We start from the raw sequence: 19,288 nt of genomic DNA, 5'->3' as shown, positions 1-19,288 counted from the left end.
TTTTTTCGGTAAGGGACAGTTTTTGACTGTTTGACCTGGCTGACCAAGTGGCCCAGAAACATCTGGGTGACACGCGGGCAGGACGACCCTAGGAGGGCAGCACGGACTTACATCACCCCCGTCTGCCAACTGTGATACTGCACCTTCAATATCCAGGAGAGCTACGGAGCTGGGGATCTCATTCTACAGGTAAAGAGATGACCCCCCAAACCGTGGGCGTTCCTGAGGAGCGGCATGCAGAGCAGGAGTCTGCTGTAACTATCGACAGCAGAACACCAGCAGCTGTTAAGTCACCCATTCAGCCTCTTTCCCTGCCTCTGGTTTGCACGTTCTAGGTGCAAAGACGGTCTACGATCACAAAAGGGAACTTAAAGGCACAGAGGGATCAAGTACAGTTTGCTGGTTGATTCGTTTTTCTGCTTCACAGTATGGACAAAGCAAAAAAGCGAAAGTTGTCTTTAGGAAAAATAGATTCTAGCGGCAAAATTCCCATTGCAACTTCAGCCATAAACACTGAACTCCTCCACAGAAGACTACTTTTTTTTTTTTTTTTTTAAAACCAGTGTTACTAGGGTGCCTATACTGAACTAGGATCCGGAGGCGCAGATCTTCGTTAAGTCTCAAACGCAAAGAAAACTCTTACAGTTGCATTAGTTCCAACCTCTTTGTACGAGGAATTAATACAACGTAGCAATAAATCCTGACTTGATATTCTTATCTAATGTGCAAAATACTTGCAAAGGAATTATATGCAACTGGCTGGGAATTCATCGCATGACAAACTGTAACGAGCAGTTATTTGCTAATAATGGTTAGTCCAAATGGCGTATTACTAACGTGATGAGTACAGAGGTTTTTTTCTCAAGTGCCACTGTGAGAGGTTTTTTGTTTGTTAGTTTGGGGTTTTTTTGCTTGCTTAGAAATAGTTTCTTGGAAGCTCACACCCCACTTTTAAAAGCATTGTTTTTTAAAAGGCACACACATACACAGGAGAAAACTGAGCAAGGGTGACTCTGACACAAGCACATACATTTCCACTGAAGTAGCTTCAGAGCAGAATCTATACCTGCCTCTAAGAAGGGATCAATGGATAGAAAACTAGGCACCTTGATTTTGGAACAAACAAGAAAACTTGCTTCTGCTTTAAGTGTATTCATCTTGAATGTATGTGGTGCTTTACTGTTGAAAATAACAAGGTGTCACAAAAAGAAATATTACAAGCGAATTTGCAAAGCTAGATGTTGGTTTTTTTGGACAGAATATTTATGAGATTTTAAGGGAGGGTAAATGAAATAAAAACCCCACTGTCTGAACTTCCCAAGGCAGGGGCCTAAGAAAAGCATTCACAGAAGTTAACGGCGAATATCTCACTGAGCTGAAGAACAGAAGATTAAGCACCATTGAGGACAGATGATAATTACAACCAGGAGGGTTTTAATTACTCAGTTGACCAGATATACTCTTAAAATATTGGAAAGGTAAACAAATTGCAATGCGGGTTTTTTTACATGTATATTGTAACAAATGAATTAAGATCTCATATGACAGTTATTCTTAATATTCTCAAACAGAAATAATTTGTCTTTTTAATAGTAATACTATTTTGAACTACCTACCACTTGAGATTGGTGTTTACAGTTAATACAGTTACTATGAATTCCCAGATTAATGTCATAATTATTGAAATGTACCCACATCTGAAGTAAACACAGTAATTAACATAGAAAAAATTTTAGGCATTTTAAATTGAAATAAGTTTGTTTCCATGGCAATGTTACATACCTCTTTTTGTGGTATTATTCAAACTACTCCTATCTTACTTACAAAGAGGTACAATCCACAACCGGACCGTGCCTTACCTAAAGAAAGCCTTCTAATGCATGTCATGCACAACATTCATCGCCTCTAGTGTTAGTAATCGTACTCAGCCGTAAACACACAGTACACTGTTTTCACAAGTTGTTGAGGAATTTCTCTACCCATACTCTATCATTATGGAAATCCCTGTGGGTCAGTGTGGCAGAAGACATATTTTGTATCAGTTAGCATAAAACCACCCGGATAGCTTATTCACAAAAGCTGATCCGGATTTTCAAATGCACAACAGGTGTCTATGTTGGGGAAACTACCATCTGATAAGTTTCCATCTGTAAGAGTAAATAGAGGTATGGTGAATGCAATTTTCCAAGATGAATGCCAGCGACCAAAGGGGGGAAAAAAACCTGGCCCTCAAAAATGTAAATAGATCTTCCTTTCCTCGTCAAGCGTAGCAGGCCAAAGCAGAGTTCCAAGACAGCGCGGCAGTGTGACCGATCTCGTGTCGGCCAGTAAGGTGCTGCACTGCCGGTTCCTTCAGAAGGTCCTGTTTCTGCTCCTCAACAATAGTGTAACTTTGTCCCTAGCGTTAACTCCGCTTTCTCGCGACGCGTGCTGTTCTTGCAGGCGTTTCTCTGCCCATCTGGAAAATGCTGGTATGCATATTAGGTGCCTATGGGGGAGGAGCTGCTACTTTGCAGCTTCTGTAGAACCTTAAAATCTTCCTTTGATTCTTCAGAAGAAATGAAACGTAGATTGTTTCCTTGAAAAACAGGATCCACTGCTTTGGAAACAGCCCTTCATTCCTAGGTTCCTTTAAAGCTAAGGACATCAGACACCTAATAGGGTTAATCACACAAACCAAGGGCAAGTCTCAACCTGAAGGCAGTTCTGGGTCTTGTGCATCTGCATTAAGCGATGCAGAGTAATTCCTGCCTAAGCACAGTTTCCACACAGCTTTAATAGTCGCCATAAAGCTACTCTGGATCACTCCATCCCTGCAGCACTGCCTAAGTGCGAATCACGTGCTCAGCAATCACAGTAGATATCCCATGTTCTGCCCTACACAGTCTGGGATTCTTCTCACTACGCATTGTGGGATACCAACCAGCAAGCATCTACCCCATTTCTCATAGTTCCTTCTTTCTGATGTTATCCCTGTTTCTCTTACTGCAGCTATTTTAACAGCAATATAAAGGAAAACCAAGGAATTATGGCCCAGTACTGTAATTATAATAGTGCCTGCATCTTTCCTCCTCCAGTACCTTTAAAAGCCACGCAACAAAGGCATCTTAGGCTGAAACATCTAGCATAAAATTATGCCCAATAGCTTCTTTGCATTCAGCTAATTAGCACAGACAGGTGGATGGGATATCGCTGCAGCCTTGGGATAAGCAGCAGTGCAAGCAAAAATGCAAGCTATCAAAGATGACTGACTTAGACCCCTGCAAGACATACTCTTCTGCGAGGGAGTACCTAGACTTGGACATCCAGCAGGTTACCGTCACCAGTTAGCAATCAGTCAGTCCAGCCTTCTGGCACTCACAGCCTAATGCTAACATTCTTATTTATTTCTTGCACCAGGGGAGCATAACAACGGGCAATGCTTCCCCTGATTTTTACAGGGCAGCAATATGGTGACAAGATTACACAGACTGGACTTTTATTAATTGCAAAATGAATGCCAGGTCTTCAAAATCAACTGAGAAATTAACTAACAAAAGCTATAGCAAAAGCAGCTGTAACATCCACGTTCTATTTTCACGACCACTGTTTGGAAAAGCTGCACAGAGAGGTAATTTGGAAAGGATTCAATAATCTGAAGAGAAGCCTACAGCCTGGAAGGTAACACAACGAACGCAAAGCGGCAGCAAACGACCGTCAGAAGCAACTGCTGTCACAAAGCCTGGGTTTACTGTAAACCGTAGTTAAGATAGAACTGCAGGACCACCATTTCCATTAAGAAATTGGATTCGAAGATTATCGTGGTAAATCTCTTAAACCACATGAACAAGTGTCAAAAAACTTGTCAACTTGCTCGATTACTTTGGAGGCATTCGTCCTGTTGCTGACGAGGACAGGATACATTTCCCTGGTTTTCATTCAACTGATTCTTTCTTTCCGGTACACTTGGTCTGTCCAGAAGCGATATGTCCATCTGGTCCATTCTCCACCTTAATAGTATTCAACGTATCATCTCCCTGGTTTCCCTCCATTTACTATGTACAATTATCCCACACTGAAAGGAAATTTGTAATATGCGCCCATCACCCTTCACCGTATCGATCATTTGTTGAGGCACTCTTTTCTGCTATTCAGTACTGGGAAACCCTCCCTGCTCCTGGTGGCACCCATCTTCCAGAATCTCTTTTACATTGCCTAGGCTGTGCAAAACAGACGAGTCGGGAAAAGAATTCTCATTTATAAACCCCTCCACCGATATCGCAACTACATCACCTATGAAGGTCTCACATAAAGGTTTTCATTTCTATACAGGCATCCAATAAACACTCAAAAACCAGCACTACTGTCTGCTTGTCAAAGATATGGGAGGAATCATAAAGAAATATAGGCAGCATTGAAAGCAAATCCCACTTGAGTTCTGTACACTTCAGTTTCACGGGCATTTCCAGTTCCAGTTTCAGAGGTTACTACCCTGTTCTACCAGTCACTCCTAGAAACGGTGCTCCACCCAAAAAAGCCATTCCAGTTAAATGCTCCGTGTAAGTTGTTGCTTTATTTCATGTTCCTGGTCCGTGCAGCCCTCTTCCCCGCTTAGCATTATTGCTGTGGCAACAAAAGCCCTATAAGACAGGGCCAAGTACACCCACACGTGCGCTAACCTTGTTCATAGAAACATGTCTCCCTTTCTGTGACTGAAACTTGCTGCCCGTAAGTAACTCAAATGGCACTGGCAATAATCTGAGGATGCCACCGCTTCTCGTCCTCCCCATCACTTCATCCTCCCTCTTGTGGCTCCCAGAAGCTACAAAACGCCCCCTCCCTGGACCATATATTTTGGCAATTTCTTAACATAAATAGGGGAACACTGAACGTGCTGTGCCGGTTACATATGCAGAGATGCACACGCAGTTTAACATACCCTAGAAATATCAGGCTAGGTACCTCAGCGCTTCGCAGTTGTGCTCCACACGCACAGCGTTTTCCCGTCTCGTTCTTTTAGATACCTTGGAACCGCACAGTAAACTATTCCGGACAAAACAAATCCCTTGTTTGATGTGGACACCATTTGGAGTGTCAAAAGAAAGTGGACATATGAGGATGGGGGAAGTTACAAATACTGTTTAAAGACATTCCATAATATAGCCTGGGAATTTTGCCCAAAACAAGCCGTTAAGCCTGACAAGCACAGAGATACCCTGATGCCATCACTAGCAAGCCAACCATTATAGCAGCTATAATAGTGATACTGGTAAATTTTTTGTAAGTAAACTTATCAATCTTGTCGCTCCTCCTCATCTACTGGAGTTTAAAGGACAGCCCGAGCGTGTTCCCTGGCTTGAGAGTGTGTACACACGTACACCAGCATATGCCAGTGGTCAGCCCTCAGCCCACTGTGGGAAGCGCCGTCAAGGGCAAGGTCTCTGGCTGCGGGTGACTGCATGCAGCTCTGTTGCCTACAGCAGAAGGGAACGTGATTCAAACAAATGCAGATTTTAGAACCTATTTCAAAACTTCAAAACCCATTTTTTGAGCAGCTATCAAATTCTCTTGGCCTGTGGTAGGAGTTTTTTCCTCCAAGCATTTCTTACATTGAATTTAATAATGAACAACAGGAAAAAAAAAAAAAAAAAAAAGAATGGCATCCTTTTGTTGTTAATGAGATAAAAATAAACTTTAGCGTCTAACCTACCCCCTAGAGATTAGAGGATGGCATCCAAGTATTGCTAGGTTACGACAACTAAATCAAAACAGTTTCCACCCAACTAATAAGCTTAATTTCCACTACGGGAGATTTTCAGTCAAATGACCTTGTGAAGTAAGCCATTTCCATCTATTTCTTGTAAATTAAATTTAACTTCTGACTGCCCAGTTAAATCTCTGCTCCCCCCACGGCCACGTTTTTTTACTTAAAGAAGTGGATGATGAGAGAATAGATATTGGTGGGCTACACTATGTTAAACAGGTGCTGTATGTCATGCCGGCCATTTATGTACCTGGTCTTAACCTGCCAAAATAATTTTCACTTAGGCTTAAATATAAATTCAGTCAAGTGATCAAACAGAGGAAAAGGATAAAACGATTTGCTACATGAATACACTAGCTTGTTCCATTTCCTAGCTGCCAAATCAAATACTTGGCAACGGTGATTTACTTTTTAGTATTTAGAACTGTATTGTATACACTGGGATGTTTTTTTTTCTGCTGTTAGAGATTTAGTGAAACTTTCACCGATACCAATGAACCAACAACAATTTCCCTTCGGCAATGCACAGTGAAATGCTACTTGCAACCGTAGTGGCATAATCCAAGTTGAAGTTCCTCCCTCTTTTTTGGATCTTCCCTCCCCCCAGGTAAAATCCTGAGAACAACCCACAGCAGACATGACGAGACATATGTAGCGCATTGCTGAAACTCTGAATCACGGCCTTGCCATAGAATCTACACCTATATTACATTCATAAAGTCTCGCATTTAAAGAAAAGCAAACGAAAAGGATACAATTTCATGTTTCTCTAAGTAATGGCTTTTTTCTTCCCATACCTGCTGAAGCAAACAAAAACGCCTGAAAATGCTCTGTACTCTAGTTCAGTTCTGAAAACAGGAAATATAACCTTTTACTTGTGACAGTACAAGCAGGATAACAAAGCAAAAAAAAATTTCAAGTTGCACTCCAAAGGTATTTTTCTACCGGAGCTCTATTGTACACATACAGTTATACATTTCCAAATGCATGCCGAGACAATCGCTTAGCTACACTCGTGCGGGTAATTTCATTGACTTTAACACACAGGTATCACGTATGATGAGTAAAAGAAGCAGCAACTAAGGGAGTGATGTAATTACAAATACATACAGCTGGCTAGAAACATTTCGAATATAATTAAGCTTTGAGACATTATGCCAGCCGAGATGTTAATAACCGCGAAAAAAACCTGTGGGTGATTTTCATACTTATCAAAATAAGGAACTGTTGAGAGCCATTAATAATGTGGGTAAATGCTGTCTAAGCTTCCCACACTCAACTCTGCCAATAAGGTTTAATTTTCAGCTGCAACAATCCTGCTATTCCAGTCTGGAGCTCCTCCAGAGCAGAGATACTTAATCAAGTTACATGTGAACTTGCTCTGCAACGCATGAAACAAAAAAAGATCAATATGTAACACCAATTTTTCACCTGTTAGGCTTGTCTGAACCAAGATTTTCAACAGGTTAAGACGAACCTACATTAAACGTTAGCATAAACTTCTTGTAAAGCAGAAGTGAACATTTTCAGATACAAGTGTAGAGCGAGAGCGTAAAAGGAGACTAGAGAAGCTGTGGTATAATAGTATTTGCTGTGAACAGTGGGAGACCCTATACTTGTGAAAGAGCAGAAACTGTTTTTATTGCTTACTCTTGAGACAATACACAGACTCACAAAGGATTAAAGAAACCTGGAGACAAGCATCTTCTGCCACCACACTGCCGTAAGAGCTCATCTGTATCTCTTAAAGGTTGCTGGTAAGTGTAATTAAAAGTAACACTTCCTCTCTCAAATAACATACCATTTCTTCAGAGCAGATAAACGAACATATCGTTTGTTTTCTTATTTAAGTAAATAAATCAGACAAAAATCCTGCAAGTCTCATCTCATTTGAGACACTGGCTATTCCAAGTATTTATCGTGAATGAATCCCACAAGCTTCAATATATTTATCCAACAGGTTCGTATAAAGAGCGTTTCACTGACCTTCAAAGTCCACATCCCCAACTAATTTGGTCTTTCCTGTCAGAGGATCGTGGATACGGTTGATGCCTACGTCAATCACTGCTGCACCTTCTTTGACCATATCAGTGGTAATCAGCTTTGGGATACCTGGAATCATTAAGATATATTTGATTAACGTGGCCAGGTAGTCTTAGGTCATCACTTTCAAATTATATGAAGGGGTGTGCATGCACGTGTACGTATGCACAAAAAAGTATCATTCTTTCACTTGAATTTTACTTGATATATCACACAGAGAAAACAATTATTCCTCACTTTCACACAGTTTCTAATTATGAAGTAAAAAGGTGATATTTTGACTACATATTTGCAGCTAAACCTGCTGTCACAAACACAGTCAACATGATGCCGATGAAGGAATTACTTGTTGGTTTGTGGCAGTAAGTCCCTTTCATCGCATTTCCAAAGAAAAGCTGGACGATAAAAATGGTCTGCGAGCCACAAGAAACCGTCAGTATTGTCAGAGGTCTGCTGATCCAGCGGTGTTGTCAACTGCTGATGCACGCCGTGTATGTTACCTCCACTGCATTTTCTTTAATCTTTGATTTTTTAATATCTGTATTGGATTTGTGTTACTCTTGACTTCCGTGATTTTTCATATACTTTACTTGTTAGCTGCACAACACGTCAAGCACTTAGTTAAATAATGAACATGAAATACGTGACATATACGACGGCTACCAAAAAGAAATGCTAGAATGGTGAGACAATCTGATCTATTCTGCTATCTTATTTTTGATTCCTGTCATTTATGAGCGACAGATAGACAACAAGAGAAAATAACATGGCCAGCTCAGATTAACCCATAATACACAGCATCAGCTCAATCTGTAGGAAAGAAGCAGCTGTCTTTCAAGCAAAACTTTTTCCACCTGATCTTCTCATAAGCGAGCAAGAAAAACGTACTAGATGGAAAACCAGTTGGATAATTGTACCCAAGCAAGAGGCTCCAATGGTACTTTATGAAAATGAAAGCGTGTGCAGAGGGAGTACCACACGGGCCACGTGTTTATTAACGTCACTAGATGGTAGAAAACATTTATTATTTAGTTGCGGCACGAGGTGCAGATGACATAAAACTGGAAAGAATTTCAAACAGATTAGCTTAGATTTCAAGTGCCACTGGAAAAAAGGAGCAAAGCATCAAAAATCATTTGACTTTCAACAGGGAGGAAGGAAAGACACCACATTTCCATACTAATAATTACCCCTCACAAAGGCAAGACAGCAAACAACTGGTTCAGCAGTATTTTTTCAGAAAAAGAATTTGGGATTACATCAACTGAACGCAAACAGACACAATCATGCTACTGCAAGACACACGTAGAAGCCGTAATCTCTTCAACATATGACTAAGCTGGGATACCATATTCTCGCTGTGGGTGCTAGCTGTCTCTGATCTCTCTGTTCACATCACTATAAAACACCAGAACCGAGGAGGATTATGAGGAAACTTTGCAAAGAATTAACCTTTTAGATCCCATTACAGCCTTCAAGGATATTAAAAACTTTTGCCACAAGAAGAGGAACTATGCTTTTTTTCCATGTCCATGATGAATGTGACACAAAATAGTAGACTTAAGTTTCTTTCCCTTGCGGCACTGACCAGAACTTTTTAACCACAAGAATAGAAGAACATTGACGCAAGTAGTCTAAGGAGAGAATAAGGAGATCTCTATCACTGGACATCTGAAAATGCAGATTGAACTACTATGTACAAAATACCACTTTTGGAGCACTAGTATGGACTAGATGGGCTTTCAAAAGACCATTCTCGCCCTGCTTTTCTACCATTTCCACATAGACATAGCAAAGGGGAACCGGGAAGACCTCCTACATTCAAGTATTACCGATGCGCAGAAGACACCGCTCTGTCTCTTGTACTCCTTAAATAATGAAGCCGTTGACACTTGGCAAACAGATTTACCCAAATTTGTTCATGGGTGGAGGATGGCAGCCAGAGACTGAATCTGGGACAGACGAGGCTTTTCTATGTTAGTTTCTACTACTACTACAGAAAAGAGGAAAAAAAAACCCAAAGCAAATGTTGTGTAATGGGATTGGTTTTGGTTCAAGAAAACACACTCGACTAACAAGCAATTTTAACTGCGTTACTGGTAACCCCAGCGCACGACGCTGACCTTTCACAGGGGAGCTTCTATAAAACACCACATCCTGCTATTTATAGCCCCCAAAGAGGGCCTGGCCTCAGCGCTACACACCTTCATCATCTCTCAGCGGCCTACACCTGTGTAGCGTCCTGGGGTACGATTTTTTTTTGCTATTAACAAACTCCACCTAAACCAGTATGCTGCAACAAGCCGCCTCAGCTCTTCCATATGCACCATATGCCTTCTGCACATTTAAATGTAAAGCATCTTGATATTCATCACGAAGATGTTCAACAGTCAGGACCCAGAAAACCTAAAAGGTCACTTCAAGTTCCAGATAAAGAGCCGAGTCTCAGACTATACATTACCAGTTCAGCACAGTTAAGCTATCTGCATACATAGCAGGAGACACCAAAACAGTTATTTAGGTATTGAAAGAACTTAAGTACAAAAATGACAACTGAATTACACATAAAAATCTGACCTGGGTCCTACCGAAGGGGATGGCAAAACACCATTTTCTAAGGCAGTAGTCCTGGACAGGATGAATGTCTTCCACTTTGTAAGGACCACTGCCACGTGGGATTTCGAACCGCAAGTAGTACCATACATTTACTTTGAAGAGATCAATCTCCTCTAGCTTCCCCAATGTGCTGAAGCTAGAGGTAGGACTTCCACGGCATGCCGACAGCTTCACTTGGTGCACGAAAAAGACCTCCCTTTCAAGAACAGGAGTTCAGTAGGATCCCTCTTTGCAGAGAGTAATTTTAATAACAGGAAAGGCTATCTTAGAACAAATGTACTAGCACTACTTTACAAACAGCAGCATCATGTGTGGCCAGACTTCTGAAAGTTTATGCCTGGACAGTCACAACAAACGAAGCGTCCCCTGGAATGTTAAGGCAAAGCAGTATCTGAGACCAAAGTCACTGCATGCTATCAGAGAGCCAAGAATATCAAGTCCTTATACATCGTCTGCATTAGCCTATCATTCCTTAATCCAACAGTGACAATCTTTTGTCTGTACTCACTTTAAATGACCTCCTAAATTTCTTTCCTACCATGCAACCTCCAACTTTGAGTGACGGGAAATTCCAACTTTCAAATTACAATTCACCTTGCTTCTTGAGCAGTTCTGACAGTTCTACGTTGTGTGAGGAATGTTCATCCTAGTAAGAGAGTACCTCCAAAGGGGGGAGTCTAAGCTCCCCTGACCCCACCAAAGCAGGGAAAGACAGCAAATCCATATGGTTTGACACCGTAGTTTTACTGGAGGCTTTGGCTTCATTTAAAGTGCTGGATCGCAGCCAGTTAAGTCATTTAGATACAGGCAATACAAGAACCTTCTTTGCTCTCCATTTCTCACTCCCCCATAGGACACAAGCTTGAAACTCTGCTTCTAATGTTGAGCAAGCCAAGACCTCAAATTCTTTCCTATGCCATTTGATAACATCTGACTGCGTCTACTTCATCACACTCTTACGCAATCAATTGCAAGCTAGCTGGTAATTGGATAATGCCTCAGCCTTATGGGGGTAAATGATCTGTGTGTGATAGGGATGGAATCGTATTAACGGAAGCTGCACAGTTACACCCTTTGTAAAATAGTTTGATAATAGGCCAAAAACTTAATAGCAACAAATAAACTAACCCCCAAACCAAATGAGCAGATCTATTTACTTAAGCCTACTTTACATACCAAGTAGGAAAAGATAAGCGTTAGAGCAGCTATTCCTAAAATGCACTGACTGAGGAATCTGGGAAAATCTTTCACTGGTAATTTTTGTAGAAAATGATGAATCACATTTTAACAAAAGAGGAACAAAGCCCTACCTAATCCCAGGTTAGGTACAAGGACTGCAAAACGGCCAACTCCCGAACAAGCTGAACAGTCACTATCTGAATAAAAGGGTCTGACAAATCAGCAGTTCCTATACAAGAGACCACAGATCATGTCCCGAGGGACACCACAAGCTGTCCCAGAAGAATTTCATCTGGCACTTGGGACCCCCATTTCTTCTCCTCTTTACTCCCTCTCCAAACCTAGCAGGCAGATTAATCTTCTCTGTCAAGGCAGACTGGAAAGCCAAGACAGCAGAAGCAGCAGGTTGACTAGTCAAAGACTGCCTACTGCCTCCATCAGCGGCCTGGCTATACGAGCACCACAGGTAAGGCTGCACTTATTCTTCTACTGCGGGTCTGGGCCAATGACAAAAAGAACAGATTCCGTGGGATGTCTGTATAGGCAGTGATAGCGGGCAAAGATAGGAAAGACCACAGTGGGATGGAAAGTGCCAGGTGTGCTTTGGAGGAAACGTTATGCTTTGGCTAGAAATGCAAAAGCTGCATGGTATGAAAGAGTTTAGGAAGCTCCACCTGGAAGCAGAGAGACAGATTTTAGGGAAGGACAAGAGCAGCATTGTTGGAACTTATGATGCAAGGAGTTGGGAGGGAACGAGAGGGAAGGAATAAACTGCATGGATAGTTACAATCAAATTAAGTAGTAAAACTGGGGTCCCAAGGCTGGGGGTGAATGAGAGACAACCCATGAAGATGGGTATTCTGAATCTCAAGATAAAACCAGAAGCACCTCATTTGAAGCATTACGAAAGCCATGAATGCAAGTGAACAGAAAACTCCTCAGAGAGAGAGTACCACATCAGAATGAACAGACTCACTGCAACAAGTCACCAAACCAGGAGCCAGAATTCAAATGGCTCTTCTAGAAGTATTACATGGGAAGGAGAGAATAAGAATAGGAATCTTGCTCTCACATGGAAACACACACAAAAAGCTGTTTTCCATTTACACATCTTGCGCAGTGGCCTATGACAGTAGCTGCTTCTACCTGGCAGGGTAGAAGCTACCTTTTTTGCAACACTCACTGAACAGGTCACACATTCCCGGGGAATGCGTGATCCCAAAGGTACAATGTGCACAGTTCTCAAGTAACAAGAGGAACCTTGGAGGGATTCCACCTTTCTGAAGTGTAATCTTCCCAGAGCATCCACTGGGGCAGGGCTGCGTACTGTTTGCACAATCTAGCCCTAGGTTTTTTCATCATTCCAAGTATATCTCATGTTGTGTAATGAGTGTTGTATCATGCTCCTGTTACAAATGACACGAGGAAAGTAACGTGAAGAACAAACACGACTGAATTGCTACTGAACCGTTTAGCTACAAGCATAATTGGTGACAAACTACGTTCAGCATAAAAATCAGAAGTGATGATTAAATTGGAAGCAGTGCATTTGGACAAAAAGTTACAAGTTTATTTCCAGTTAGCACACACATTAGCATCTTTCATTCACAGTGCGTGAATTCTGGTGAGGCCCACAGTTGAGTGATTACATGTGGGATAACTGAGCTGTTTCTAGCTCCTGACCTGGCATGAGAAAGAGATAGTGCAGTTAAGCCCTGAAGCAAAGCACATCGCGCTTCAACAGTAAGTGATGAGCTTTAGACAGGTACCTATCTGTCTTCATCTAGAAAGTAAGTAAGCAAGACTTTGGTCTTGAGGATGATGAAGAGGGAGGAGGAGAGGAGAAGAGGGAGGAGGAGAGGAGAAAAGAGGAGAGACACAATGTTCTTGTAGTCCTCCAAAATGGTACGAGAGCAGGAGGATATCCTGAGCTGCAAGGCAATTACCATTCTCTTCCTCTTTATGTGATAATTGTAAAAGAAAAAAATAAAATAAAAATTCAGCCATTAATAACATACATTACCAAAACTACCAGTTCATTTGACAAGGTTGCCCTTAGTTCTAACAGCAAGGCAATGATACCATTGTTTTATGAATGCAGCCTCCAGCTGATTTAAAGAAACCCTCCTGTCAAAATTTAAATGACTCATGATTTTTGCACTGCACAGAGAATGTTTTAATTTACATAATTATACCTGTATAAACTATGCACTGACTGGCTCCCAATCTTGAGTTCACTCTAAAGTCTCCCTAAGGGAAAGGTGTCACATGTGACGAGAAACAGTTTATGAGTCTGCAAATGTGAAGGGCAAGAACAAAGAGCCAAATCACTTGCCCTTCTTACAACAAGAAATCCTACTTACTGCAATATCCTCGGCAAGCACGAGCACCATTATTTGGTGAAATGTGAAATAGCTAGTAGTGCCACCAACACAGACATCGAAGTCTTCTTTTTACATTTTAAACGTTGCGATTGGAGTATTAACAACAACTAGTGTTACCTGCAGCTACTATTACAATGTCAGCGAGTTGCGTATGGGTCTTGAGCTGCTCTTTTGGTGTGTATCTGTGAGTAATGGTCACCGTAGCATCACCTGAAATATAAGACATTATCAATTAATAGTCACGTATAAAATGCCTGCATACCATTTACTTTCAGGTCTAAATGACTGACTTTGGTACATGAACAACAGTACAGATGATCATCAGATTTGCCTTGAGATGCATCATTTATTTCAGCATAGGTAGAACGCTCACAACACTTGCTGTTCACACATTTGAAAAAACGTTTATTCTTTAAAGTTATCACAGGATAAGTTCATTGATATACTGTGGAGTAACTTACTCCTTAATCAGCTTCATTACGTTTAGTGGAATTACACAGAGCCAATCCAGCACGGAACCCAGTGTCTACCTCATTAAGCACAATTCGTATAGCGTGCCCTAAGAGTCAGCTGTTTCTCACAAACTAAAGGTTCAAGTACAAGATCACCACGTTCGGATCTCTGTCCTCAACCACGTTTGTCATTCACCTGTCCTGAAGCTCCCTAGATGCTTCCCTTGACATTCTGTTGTCTAGACAGGAAGGAAGACCACAGTCTTCACCGTACCTGTGACCTAACTTCATAATAGCGTTTCCCTCAAGTCAAAGTTTAGTCTTTGGCCTGTGTTTTTGACAGATTTGCAGTGCTCAAGGCATAATTCAAGTTCAGTGAAGCGGCACTACTTCTTACTGATATTGGCTCTCTCAAGAATTAACACGGCTGATCATCTGGCCAACAACAGGAGATGACAATTGAGGCTCTTCTCTTTGTAGGGCCTGATTGCGTAGGCAATGAGTCTAGTAGCTATGACAAGGACACTCCTGGACCACGGGTCTTCGCTTTGAAACCCTCCCGACCAATAAATGCATGCAAGGGTCAGACAGCAAAATCCCTCTCGACTGGAACGCTACCAGATTTCACCAAGGAGAGGCATTCTTGAACAGACAAGCAGAACACAATCAACACCAGCATCAGTATTTACAAAATTCCAATTGGATGGATCTGAGAAGGTTTATCACCATAGCCACTTAAAGAATCAATACATCCAATGCATGTTATTTTTCCACACACTCAAAGCACTCTGAGACATTATTTTACGTAGCTCAAGTGCAACAACAGGAATGGAAAGGACTGACCAAAAAGGTGCTCAGACTTTTGCAGGTGCCCTACCATCTCTCTTGTATCTCCTGATAAAACAAAAACTGCTGAACCCTTGCTTCACACCAGAGTAGGAAGCGTTTGAAGTTATCACAACTACAAGCACACATGCTTTTGGGCAAACTCTAAAGATCTGGGGCCTGCTCCTGCATGCATCCACATTTTTTGGCAAGAAGCTACAAATAAACCCTGCTAGTAAGACATGAAAAATCTTGTGCTGTTTGACAGAGATACTGAGGACAGACCACTGCACACAAAACCAATTGTCGTGGGGATAGGGACTGAAGTCTCATACTGCCTCCAACAGCAAGCGTGCTGATCCCTCAAGTACTGCCCAAGAAAACAGCAAAGCTAACAGCTATGAAAGGAGACTCCTCCCAACACTCTCCCTGTCAACTACTTGTACCGCACAGTGTTCAGGTGTTACATCCCCCCCATCTCCACCTTCCACTCATCATAGACTCCTAAGCCTCATTATTAACTATTAAACTAAAAGTTTTTGCCATCTCAGACATTACCACCACATCTGCTTCCTCTGGAATGTGTCTGACTGATCTAATCTGTGCTTCTCATCTCATTAACTCTCTTCCTCAAGCATCTCATCTTCAACCTGTCTATGCTCTGACTTCTCTGCTCTTTCCCCTCATCTTTGATCCCTCTTTTCCTTCAGCCTCTATAGTGCATATCGTCTCCTCAAGGAGAAGCAGATCAAGACATTTTCAGATAATGAGAACAGAAAAGTACAGATGTGCATAAGCATTTCCAGGAAATAAGGGGAATTGACAGAAGTTAGAAGTCTGTCACCAACTTTCTATAACTTCCCATGAATTTAAGTGCATTGCGAGCTTACACAGCTAATTGTCTTAAAAATATCTCTGCAGTAACCCTTCTTGTGATAGCAACATCCCAGCCAGTACATAAAGCCTGCATGTCAAGATTCCTTCAGCTTTCTTCCTCAAATACCTTTGGGATCATGAAATAACAACTCATACAGACAAAACAATTGGAACAGGACTGAAGTATTACTCATTGATACTCCTCACTCTGCTAATCTAAAGCAGCATGTCTCCAGCTGCTGATTCGTTTTTACGTAGGCCACGCACATACTCTTTTGAGTGAGCAGCGTACAGGCTGTATAGACGGTCAGAGTTTTCCTTCTTTGGAGGCCTCATTCTCCAAACATATTAATTACAAATCACTTGGACCCCTGCAGAAAAACCATGCCTATTCTTTGATGTGACACACTTTCCTCTTCTTGGCTAACGCTCTATCAATCACGCTACAACTTAGGGATTCTCTGAAGGGCCATCCTTCACACATGAATGGCAAATAGACTTATTACTGGATTCTGGAAATAAAGGCTTGAATAAAATAGAGGAGTCTTCTGATATCTATTTTAAGCAAAAGGAGGAGGATGTCTTGCCCAAAATCACAATCACTACTTCCAATAATATACACATAATGAGATTCTTTTGACCTCTTATTCTGGACTCTGCAGAAAGGTTGAGAAAAACCAATGGATAAAATCCAAAGTTACAAATATTCACACCTTCTGAGAAATAAAATCAGTGCTATTTTCCCATCAAGATTTCAGTGAAAATGTGTCTGTGGTCAGCTCCTGAAACCAAGTAATTGCTCTCACTACCAAAAAGGAAAGGAGAAAAAAGAAGAAGAAAAAAAGAAAATGGGGGGGGGAGCAGCCCCTACCTTCAGAATAGAAGTCCAGAAGCTTACAGACACCTCAGAAAGGGTATGTTTTCCATTTATTTGTGATCATGCCAAAACAGAAAATAAACAACTATTTTTACACTGCTACTTCTGCTGAAAGAAGAGGAGAACATTTAGCAATTAAGATTCCACATGATACTGCTGAGTCAATTCACTAACTTATAAAACAGAGATAGTCTCTTGACCTGCCTACACAAAACAGTTTGTTTTCTAAGGGTTCAGATAGTTTTCTGATCTGATCAGGTATTGCCACCTGCAGGACATTACAGTTTCTACATACAAAAATATCACAGATGAAGACAGACCCCAGTTTTTCCGTTTTGTTCATAATCTGCAAAAAACCAACAACTAACACCTACAACAAAAACAAAGAAAAAGAATAATATCACACACACACTTTGCATCACTTCTCAATACAAATTATTTAATCAAATCAGCCCAATTGCTGACAAAACTATCAGCTATCTTGACTGATAACCTGAGAAAGATCTTTTTCAGCACTTAATTGTAGGTCTTGTCTGGTCCCCAACCACTGAATAAAAAAAATAAGAAAAAAAAAAGTTTCCACTTCATTTGTATTAACACGTTAAAATTGCTCTAAACACGTGCTTAAGAAGAAAGCCTGACTTTGTTTGGTAAAAAATAAAATTAGCAACTCAGACGTGTAATTTTCAACTCCAAAACACACTTCATCTAGAAACTTAACACGCTTTCTAAAGCTACCTCATCTTGCATCCTGACAGATGTCTGATCAAAAGGCACAAATTTTGCCCTACTATTAACCACTAAGAAAACAGGTGGAAAGGATTATTCCGTTTAAACTATTATTTTTATTATGTTCAGATTTCCCATCTTTACTTTAGCTCCACCTCCTTGATCTCATTATACTTCAGCTTTATGCGTTCTCTTTCACTGCCTATCAGCTTTATCTCAGCGGCCTTCAGTTACTTCTCTGCCATGATACATCCAGAAATTCTGATAGCCATTGAGGTAAAGCTGAAACCACTGCTCAGCCTGCCTTCCTTTCCACACGCCGTCCAGGCTGGCCTCTTGTTGCTCAGAGCAGTAGTAGGGAAGAAAGCTACGCCAACTACTGAAGTATTTATCACCATGTACATGACAAATACATACTCAATGCTAATTTATTGTAAAAGAAGTACAAATGTTCCTTTGTTTTCTCATTGCCAGCTGCTTTATACTGAATGCTACCACTTGGCAGGTTGGAAAACAAGAAAAACTACCTTAAAAATAAATCGCTTTCTTCAGAATAAGCAAAGGTAACTTCAACGAGTTAACTCTTTCTACATCTAGATTCCAGTGTCCTTGTCGGTAAGGGAATATCTCAACTTTTTTCTGTCCCTACATAGAATACTTGACATACATAGCATCAGTAGGGCTGCCAGTGAAATAATATTTTCTGATACATATTCAGAACATGGGCAGATGACCGTGAAGCACAACACAGTTCGTTCACAGGCCAACAAACTCCTGGACTGGCCCCCCAAAACAAGTCATACTACCAGGCAATCAAGTAAGAACTACTAACCCAGGATACAAGTGAACAAAACCGAGCCACGTATCCAGCTAACTCAAAAGCTGAAAGCTACAAAACAGTATTTAGTTACAGCTAATAAAACATCCATGCAACTACTTTGGGTTTTGTTACAAGTTGCTGAAAGAGTCACGGGTCACTAAGTCTTCTCATTTCCAACTGAGAAACGCGCAAGTAGTTTGCAACATAACTCTGTGTTATACGAAGCCTATTTCAAACGCCAAACGGCACTGCTAGTACTATATATAACCCAGTATTTGCAGCAAATGGCAAAAATGCTACTAATTTTCCTGGGAATGGGGATGAGACCAGAACTATGCACTGATGGTAATTACAATTCAAACACTGAGAGAAGTTTCAAATAGCAACTTTCCCACAGAGACTGAATGGAAAAACCAACTCTATGATTAGTAAGAAGCTTTTAGTGTTTTATTATATTAATAACAGATTTCACTCCACTCCTATTAAATATGCCTGGGATTAAACATTCATGTTTACCTCATTTGCGCACACCACCTTGGCAGTTTCTAACATCAAACTGAAGTTGCAAAAGGACAGTATTCTATTTACATTATATTTGTTTTTCTTTCTACAGCACAATTAGAGCAGCACATGCATGCTTCTGTAATTAGAATTACTTAAAAATATTTCCATCACAACCCCCAATTTCCAGGGAGATATAAACTGCACTGCAGAAAAATCCCCCAGGCCAACATGTAATATCAT

The 19,288-nt window shown here is 41.0% G+C and overlaps 1 protein-coding gene across 7 annotated transcripts in view; it reads right to left on the bottom strand.

Annotated features, from left to right (window-relative positions):
- The window catches only part of LOC142082331 (epigen), a 69,738-nt gene that overhangs the window by 33,323 nt on the left and 17,127 nt on the right, over positions 1-19,288 (bottom strand). For 6 of the 7 annotated variants that reach the window (XM_075150451.1, XM_075150453.1, XM_075150454.1 and 3 more), the window contains exons 6-7: positions 14,083-14,175; positions 7,730-7,855 (exon numbers count right to left, since the gene is read on the bottom strand). In XM_075150451.1, the coding sequence (XP_075006552.1) occupies positions 7,730-7,855; positions 14,083-14,175 (219 nt within the window). Of the gene's footprint in view, positions 1-6,582; positions 7,125-7,729; positions 7,856-14,082; positions 14,176-19,288 lie in introns of those variants that run through there. The other variant, XM_075150458.1, reaches the window with a different exon arrangement.

Source organism: Calonectris borealis, chromosome 4, assembly GCF_964195595.1.
Source record: "Calonectris borealis chromosome 4, bCalBor7.hap1.2, whole genome shotgun sequence".
NCBI lineage: Eukaryota > Metazoa > Chordata > Aves > Procellariiformes > Procellariidae > Calonectris > Calonectris borealis.
The sequence above is the reverse complement of the archived record's forward strand: the minus strand, read 5'-3'. Positions and strand labels throughout refer to the sequence as shown.